At 43.4% G+C, this 9,259-nt stretch overlaps 1 protein-coding gene across 1 annotated transcript; it reads right to left on the bottom strand.

The window, feature by feature from the left end:
• Positions 1–1,152: 1,152 nt before the first annotated feature.
• Positions 1,153–1,835, bottom strand: LOC123426815 (histone H2B.1-like). Its single transcript, XM_045110714.1, has one exon. It carries the CDS (start codon positions 1,742–1,744, stop codon positions 1,286–1,288), a length of 459 nt encoding a protein of 152 aa, XP_044966649.1. The 5' UTR covers positions 1,745–1,835; the 3' UTR covers positions 1,153–1,285.
• Positions 1,836–9,259: the final 7,424 nt, after the last annotated feature.

Genomic DNA, 9,259 nt, shown 5'->3' with positions numbered 1-9,259 from the left:
GTCAACTAGAAAAGGGCTTGAACACGTAAAATTTGTTTTTTCATCACAGAAAAATCGAATCCTTCAATTTAGTGCAGCATTCTATTTCAATTCCAAAACCCACAAACACAGGAGCCAGTTGACAAAATTATTACTGCATGATACCGCCAAGAAACTACAGCCAGAGGACCATTGCTTCACCAAAAGTGCACAGAATCAGACTTGTAACTTGTACTCGTAGTCAACAAGTAAACAGGGAGGCAGGCAAGTATTCTAGAACAGAACTTGCCTGATATATCGGTCAAGTAATTCAGAACTTACGTCTTAATCTAGTGACAGGATTTATACGTCACACAAAGTTAATCAAGTACTCCATTGACTCCTACACATTCACAAGCCAGAACAAGAGAGCATTTCCATCGAGCAATTACAATTACTAGCACGTAGGAGCAGTTGCTTCTGCACCTAATGCAACTATAAGAAGCCATTTGGGTGATTCAGGAATCTGAAACATTGAATTACTATGAAAGCTCAGTGTGAAGCAAATCAACACTCGGTACTCTTACAACCAACGACTGGCAAGGCATTGCTGATTAACAGGCCATGGCAAACAAAACAGACAGTCTACTCTTCCTCAGCACCTAGTTTATACGACAGCACCAATGGTCAGCGACAATAGGCAAAGACAGAACTGCAGAACACTGGGTCATGCACAAACTGGTGCAACAAATACCCATGCGGGGGCCAGGAATTTTAAGCATAATCACATAGCTGATCTGAATTCAAATACCTAGCATTGGTTAAATCGCAGTGGAAATTAGTAAAATAGAACAAACAAAACAGGATTGTTTTCTGAACCTTCATTTGCCAAAAGAATCACCGCACATAATTCAGGGCATGTTTGATTGGAGACTAATTTTACCAAGCCAAAGTATGGCAAGCCATTAAAGTGTCGCAAACCACAAAGTATAGCTGAAAAAACAAACGTCAAACTTTGGCAAAAGTTGGCAAAAAAATTGACTCTATGTCAAATGGGCCATAGCGACAATAAAATGTGGAAGCCAAAATGTGGCAAAAACCAAACATATACCAACTAAACTATGGCTGTCAAATTTTGGCTTGGCAAAGTATGGCTGGAAACCAAACAGGCCCTACAGTTCATGCAGCGACGAGTCAACCAAACATTGCCACGGATTCAGCAGTTCACATCAAGCATTACAACTACTACTACTACTTTCAGATAAACGGAGTCGACAGTCAACCACTAAACCAACAGTGAACTGCTACTAGATACAGGAGACGCAATCTAAGAGGAGGTGAACTTGGTGACGGCCTTGGTGCCCTCGGAGACGGCATGCTTGGCGAGCTCCCCGGGGAGGACGAGGCGGACGGAGGTCTGGATCTCCCGGGAGGTGATGGTGGGCTTCTTGTTGTAGCGGGCGAGCTTGGCGGCCTCCCCGGCGAGCTTCTCGAAGATGTCGTTGATGAAGGAGTTCATGATGGACATGGCCTTGGAGGAGATGCCGATGTCGGGGTGCACCTGCTTGAGCACCTTGAAGATGTAGATCTTATAGGTCTCCACGCTCTTCTTGCTCTTCTTCTTGCCCTTCTTCTCGCCGCCCTCCTTGGAGGCGGTCTTGCCCGCCGGCAGCCGCTTCTCGGCCTTGGGCTTCTTCGCCGCCGGGGCCTTCTCGGCCTTCTCCGCCGCGGCCTCCTCCTCCACAGGCTTCTTCGCCGCCGGCTTCTTCTCCGCCTTGGGGGCCATCGCTGCTTCGGGAGGGAAAGAAGGGTTAGGTGGGTGAGTGGCTTCGCTGCAGGTAGGTGATGTGATTTGGGACGGGAGGAGATGTGGGGGAAAACAGAGCGGGGACGATCGGTTTATAGCGGTGGAGAGGTGAGCCTGATTGGTGGAGGGGTGCGTGTCCCGGATCGGGGATATCCAACGGTCAGATGCGCTCAGCGCTATTGGAATGGACGAGCGGGATGCGTTTCGGCGCGGATCGCTGGGGTGGGCGCTGTGCCATCTTGGAAAGAGCGAGAGCGGGAAGACGAGAAGGGCGGGTCAATTTGGGAACGCGGGACGGCGAGAATGTTTTCGGATTCCGCATTTTTGAGAGGCAGAGATCCATTTCGCGGTTAATTTTGGGACAGGGGTCATGGCTGGATCCGAGGGCATTTCGTTCTATCTTTTTTCCTTCTGCTTTTCTAAAATCCAAAAAATGTGTGAGCACTACAATTCAAACCTGCGACATCGTAACCGATGACACGTTGCGCTCGCTACACAAACCAACTGGCTCCATTCATCTCACATGTTCAGCTTCATCTTTCCAACCCTTTATTCTTATATCTTTTTCTCTATTTTTCATTTTACTTTTCTTTCTCGGATGATTTTTTTCCTTTTTCTTCTAAATTGAATAAACTTCTTTTAAAACAAACTGACAATGTTTTTTCAAATTTTTGAACTTTTTTTCAAAATAGATGTTTTTTTGTCAAACAATGAATTTTTATTTGAAATCGGTAATTTTCTTTTTCAAACTAGATAAAAATTTTAAAATTTTGATAAACTTTTTCTAAATTTGATGATTTTTCTAATCCGCTAACTATTTTTAAATTAGATGAACTTTTTCAAAATTATTAATCTTTTTTAAAAATTTGATGAACGATATTCCAAATCCATTAATATTTTATAAACTATATGAACGTTTTTTAAAATCACTGAAAAGTTTTAAAAATTGATAAACTTTTTTCATAATAGATTAACTTTTAAAAAAAATTGATGAACGTTTTTCAAAATCACTTAACTTTTTTTCAAATACAATGAAAAAAATATAATTTATAAACTTTTCAATATTTCATGATATTTTTTTGGATTGATGATCTTTTTCCCAACATCGATGACCTTTTTTCAAAATTTATTAAAAAAAAAATCGATGAACTTCTTTTGGATTGATGATCTTTTCCAACATCGATGAACTTTTCTCCAAGATCTATGAACTTTTTTTAAAATCAATTAACTGTTTTTATTGTGAAATATATTTTTAAAATGCGTGAAGATTTTTTTCCAAAATCGATGAGCTTATTTTCAGAAATTATGAACTTTTTGTAAAATCAGTGAACAGTTTTAGAATGGAATGAACTTTTTTGTCGTTTGATGAACTATTTTACAAATTACACAATTGTTTTTTCATATTCGATGAACATTTTTAAAAATCACGAACATTTTTCGTTTTTTGTGTTTTTCACAAATTCAAAATTGCTTTTGACTGCAATTTTTTCGTAATATATTGAGCCTTTTATTGAAAATAAACTTATTTTGAATCCATGAACTTTTTCCATCTTGTGAACTTTTTATTGAATACGTGAATTTCTTTTGCATGGCCATAAACTTTCATTTGAAATCTATGAACATGTTTTCGGTTAATTCATAACAAATAAACTATACATTTAGTGCGCAATAAATAGCACATATACTATTTTATCCTTAAATGTTTCTCGTTGAGTACAGCAACTGACAGGTCTTTGATCGACTGGTTAGCTTGTGCGTACAAACCCGCGACGGTGTGGGTTCAAATCCTGGTCGATAGCCATTTTTGCGGAATTTTTACGTGTCGCGCTTGTTCTTAGGCCGACCCATCTAGACGCGGCTCTGCGCGCCGGTTACGTTCCCCGACGCTGGAGGCGCCCAATAGGAGCTCCCGGATCCGAGAGTATAAGGGCAAGATCACACCTGGCCAAATGGGCCAGCCCGACACGAGTATTAGACGGGCCGTGTTATGCCAGCTCACTTGTGCAGCCTCCCGGCCGAGGCACGACACGAGAGCTATATAGGTCGGCCCGTCGGCACATCAGACTCGATTTTGGGCCACTTTTAGGCATTTTTTGGACCAATTTTGACGTGTTGTGCTATTTTATACTTTGTATATATATAAAATATAAATAAAAAATATATAATATAAACGGGTCATATGTTGTGCCGGTCCACGTGTCCAGCCTGCAGGCCCAGAGACGGGCTGCGTGCGTGGCACGACCCGTTTAAGTCGTGTCGTGTGTGGCCCCTGACGGACTATACCGGCGGGCTCGCGGGTTGGCGTGTTTAACCCGGTCCGTTTGGCCAACTATAGGGAGGATTAGTTTGATGCCAAAAATTGAATAGTGCTTACTTGGTTACCATGTTTATTTGCCAACCTCAAAAAAAGTTATCATTGGCGACTTTTGATATTGTCAATTGTTGGTTTGCTAAGTATTAGCAATGTCAAATGTTAATATCAGACAAATTATCTTGTAAATTACTCCGTCGTTTCATAATATAGAATCGTTTTTGACACTACACTCTGTGTACCGTAATATAAAGGCGTTTTCGAGATTACACTCTTCGTCCCGTAATATAAGACATTTTTTACACTACACTTTATGTCTCGTAAGAGTGTCTTTAACACTAGTGTCACGTCAAAAACGTTTTTATATTATGAAACAGATAAAGTAAAAAAAAATCGTACTTACTAGAGCTAGGGCCACGCCAACACGGATCACATGATGAACATCCTAAAACAAAAAATTGTGGGAGAACATGGACCTTCTCACAGCTCACGTACATCTCGCTGCTCATTTGGATTTTCACGCGATAGGAAAATTTCGACCGTTGGATCAACACAGAACACTAACTCCACCTATGTTGCCTCAACATAGCCGATCCCAAGCCCGGGTAAAGGAGGAGGGTTGTGATAGGCTTGGCGAGCCAATGTCAAAACTCAGTCACTCTTATGGAGAGGAAATCCAAAATATTTTTTTTGGGGCGTAACCCTCTCGGCGATGCGCCACATCGGAACTCGGGTGTGGTGGGAAATGGGCAAGGGTCGGACCATCACCCCCAGGTGGCGCGCCATATCGTGATATGGATATGGTGGCAAATGAGCGAGTATCGGGTCGTCGCATCCTTAGTGGTGCGCTACATAGGCGCCCGGGTGTAATGGAAAATGAGCAAGGGTCTTCGCATTTGACTCGACGAGTGTGAAGGGTAAGGAAGCTAGTCGAGCCTAGGAGGATTCGCTTAGGTAGTTGGAATGTAGGCTCTCTGACAGGTAAGCTTCGGGAGGTAGTTGATACAAAGGTGAGGAGATGCGTTGATATCCTTTGCGTCCAAGAGACCAAATGGAGGGGACAGGAGGCGAAGGAGGTGAAGGGTACCGGCTTCAAGATGTGGTACACGGGGACGGTTGCAAACAGAAATGGAGTAGGCATCTTGATCAGCAAGAGCCTCGAGTATGGAGTGGTAGACGTCAAGAGACGTGGGGACTGGATTATCCTGGTCAAGCTCGTAGTTGGGGACTTAGTTCTCGACGTTATGAGCGTGTATGCCCCGCAAGTAGGCCACAATGAGAACAACAAGAGGGAGTTTTGGGAAGGCCTGGATGACATTGTTAGGAGTGTACTGGTTGGCGAGGGGCTCTTCATAGGAGGAGGCCTAAGTGGCCACGTGGGCACATCTAACACGGTTTTGAAGGGGTGCATGGGGGATTTGGCTATGGCATCAGGAAGCAAGAAGGACAAGATGTCTTAAGTTTTGCGCTAGCCTACGACATGATTGTAGCTAACACCCTATTTAAGAAGAGAGAATCACATCCAGTGACTTATAGTAGTGGGCAACACTCTAGCCAGATTGATTTCATCCTCTCGAGAAGAGAATACAGGTGTGCATGCCTAGACTGTAAGGTGATACCTAGAGAGAGTGTTTGATACAGGGCAGACCCGTGGGTGTCGATCTTTCACGAATTGGAGGGGAAACCTCAAGAACACGAAGAAGACACAGATGAATGGGGAGAAATCACAAGGGGAAACACTCAAGAACAAGACCAATCACACATTCACTAGACTCACCAAACACAAAATCCACAAAGGTACATGAACAATAATGGAAAGTAAGATAAAATGGTAGAGTTCATCACAAATCCCATGGGGAGTTAGGGCCTTGAATCCACTAGGGGACCTTCCCTCGTAAGGCGCATTGGCATCCAGTACGTGGTCTTCTCACATGGAGGCATCTCCATGGGAGGACGTAGTAGATGGAGCTATGCTCAACAAAAGATATGCACAAGCTTAGCTAGCCCTAGAAAGTAGGAGGGGTGGAGTATATATAGTGCCAACCATGAAGGGGTAAGTGAGAGGGAGATACAAGCCACCGGAGGCCACACACTCAGGTAAGGCCGGATGATCCGGGCAAGTGTCCGGATGATCCACACATCTTCTGGATGATCTACATGTATCTCTGAGGTTGTCTTCCAGAGGAGTGCCTTGTGTGCATCAAACGTTGGAACGTAATTGGGTGACTATAAAGGTGCTCTACAGGTATCTCTGAGGGTGTCTGTTGAGTTGGCATGGATCAAGACTGGGATTTGTCACTCCATTTGACGAAGAGGTATCTCAGGGCCCACTCGGTAATACAACATCACAACAAGCTTGCAAGCATTTCGACTAAAGAGTTAGCCACGGGATCCTGTATTACATAACGAGTAAAGAGACTTGCCAATAACGAGATTGGACTTGGTATGGAGATACCGACGATCGAATCTCGGGCAAGTAACATACTGATGGACAAAGGGAACTGCATACGGGATTGTCTGAATCCTTGACATCAAGGTTCGATAGATAAAGATCTTTGTAGAATACGTAGGAACCAATATGGGAATCAAGGTCCCGCTATTGGTTATTGACCGGAGAGTGTCCAGGTCATGTCTGCATAGTTTTCGCACCCGCAGGGTCTGCGCACTTAAGGTTCGGTGACAATTTAGTATTAATTAGTCGTGTATGGTGGTAACTGAAATTTGTTTGGAGTCCCGGATGAGATCCCGGGCGTCACGAGGAGCTCCAAAATGGTTCAGAGGTAAAGATTGATATATTGGATGGTCTCTAGAATGGTTCTGGAATTCACCAAAAGAGTTTCGGATGTTTCCGAAAATGTTCTCGTGTGAGGATACTTTGGTTGGGACAAGGGGTAAAGCCCACGGGGCTATAGGTCAATGCAAAAGGAAGTTTTGCAGAAGCCGGGGACCACACACCAGGGACCGCGACATCTGGACCTGGACGCCAAAGACCTTGGCGTCTGGTGCGGGAATTCGGGAAGGACTCTTCCTTACGTTCCAAACCGACTTTGGGGAGGCCCTCTCCCAAGTTACGAACCCAAAGCTCAACGTATAAATAGAGGATTAGGGCTAGCCCCTAGAACACAAGTTTTAGAGCCTCCTCTAGTTGATCTAGTTCTAGTTATAGCTGGTCCTAGTTGACTAATTATAGCTAGCCCTAGCTACCTCTAATCCTCACAATTAGAAGTCGAGCGTGGTTCTAATATCCTTCCTCGAGATCATCCTCTGCTCTAATTCCGTTGTGCTTGGCGAAGCCCTGCAAAAATAGTTTCACCACCACCGACAACACGCTTTTGTGCCGCCGGAACTCATCTACTACTTTGTCCGTCTTGTTGTATCAAGAAGGCGAAGACGTAATCGAGCCATACGTGTGTTGAACACGGAGGTGTCGTCCGTTCGACGCTTGATCGGGGACAGGACGTACCACTACATCAATCGCATTATATACGCTTCCGCCTATCGATCTACAAGGGTATGTAGATGCACTCCCCTTCTCGTAGATGTTAGTCTCCATAGATTGATCTTAGTGAGCATAGTAAAAATTTTGTTTTCTATGCGACGTTCCCCAACAGTGGTATCAGAGCTAGGTCTATGCGTAGATGACATCACGAGTAGAACACAAAGGAGTTTGTGGGTGTTGATATTTAGATTGCTTCCCTCCTTAGTATTTTCTTGATTTAGCCGCATTGTGGGATGAAGCGGCATGGACCAACTTTACTCATACACGTACGAGAGATCGGTTCCATCAACTGACCTGTAACTTTGTTGCATAAGATGGCTGGTGGGTGTCTGTCTCTGCCACCTTAGTTGAATCGGATTCAATAAAGGAAGTCCTCGTAGAAGGTTAAATAGCAACTTGCATATCATCATTGCGGTTTTGCGTAGGTAAGAAGCATTCTTGCTAGATACACACAGCAGCCACGTAAAACATGCAACAACAAAATAGAGGACATCTAACTTGTTTTTGCAGGGTGTGTTATGATATGATATGGACAAAGACATGATGTATGAGATGATCATGTTGTAATATTTAGTGTCGACCTGCATGTCGATGCTACGACAACCGACAAGAGCCATAGGGTTGTATTTAATTATTGTATGACCTGTGTGTCAATCATTAAGTGCCATGTAATGTTTTACTTTATCGCAAAATTGTAGCAATAGTAGTACAAGCATGGTTGGAGCGACAACCTTGATGGCAACACGATGATGGAAATCATGATAATGGAGATCATGGTGTTGTGCCGGTGACGATGGAGATCATGTCGGTGCTTTAGAGATGGAGATCAAAAGCACAAGATCATGGCCATATCTTGTCACTTATGATTTGCATCTGATGTTAATCCTTTTATGCACTTTGTTTTGCTTGGGATGACGGTAGCATTATAAGGTGATCCCTCACATAAATTTCAAGATAAAATTATGTTCTCCCCGAGTGTGCACCGTTGCGAAAGTTCGTCATTTTGACGCACCACGTGATGATCGGGTGTGATAAACTCTACGTTCACATACAATGGGTGCAAGATAGTTTTGCACATGTGGAACACTCCGGTTAAACTTGACGAGCCTAGCATGTATAGACATGGGCTCGGAACACACGAGAACGAAAGGTCGAACATGAGTTATATAGTAGATATGATCAACATGGAGATGTTCACCATTGAAACCAGCCCATCTCACGTAATGATCGGACTTGGGTTTCTGGATTTGGATCATGTCACACTCGAACAACCCGAGGGGTGTTGAGTTGAGTGGGAGTTCTTAAGTAATATGATTAATTGAACTCATTATCATGAACACAGTCTAAGTTGTCTTTACAAAGTATGTTGTAGAACAATAGATCACGCTGTAGCTCCCATGTATTTTTTATGCATTCCTAGAGAAAACTAAGTTGAGAGATGATAGTAGCAATTATGCGGACTGGGTCCGTAAACTGAGGATTGTCCTCATTGCTGCACACAAGGCTTGTGTCCTTAATACACTGCAAGGTATGCTATCACCCAAGCGTCAACTATGGATCTTGCGAACATTTGACACACATGTTTTGATGACTACATGATAGTTCAGTGTGTCATGCTTTATGGCTTAGAATTGAGGCTCCAAAATGTTTTGAACGTCACAAAACATATGAGATGTTCCAAGAG

Source organism: Hordeum vulgare, chromosome 2H (assembly GCF_904849725.1).
Source record: "Hordeum vulgare subsp. vulgare chromosome 2H, MorexV3_pseudomolecules_assembly, whole genome shotgun sequence".
Lineage (NCBI taxonomy): Eukaryota > Viridiplantae > Streptophyta > Magnoliopsida > Poales > Poaceae > Hordeum > Hordeum vulgare.
Note: the sequence above shows the minus strand (reverse complement) of the source record. Positions and strands in the feature narration are given on the sequence as shown.

What these genes read in the sequence shown, in the direction of transcription:
- LOC123426815 (XM_045110714.1), bottom strand. Translation starts at nt 1,744, where the DNA reads ATGGCCCCCAAGGCGGAGAAGAAGCCGGCGGCGAAGAAGCCTGTGGAG.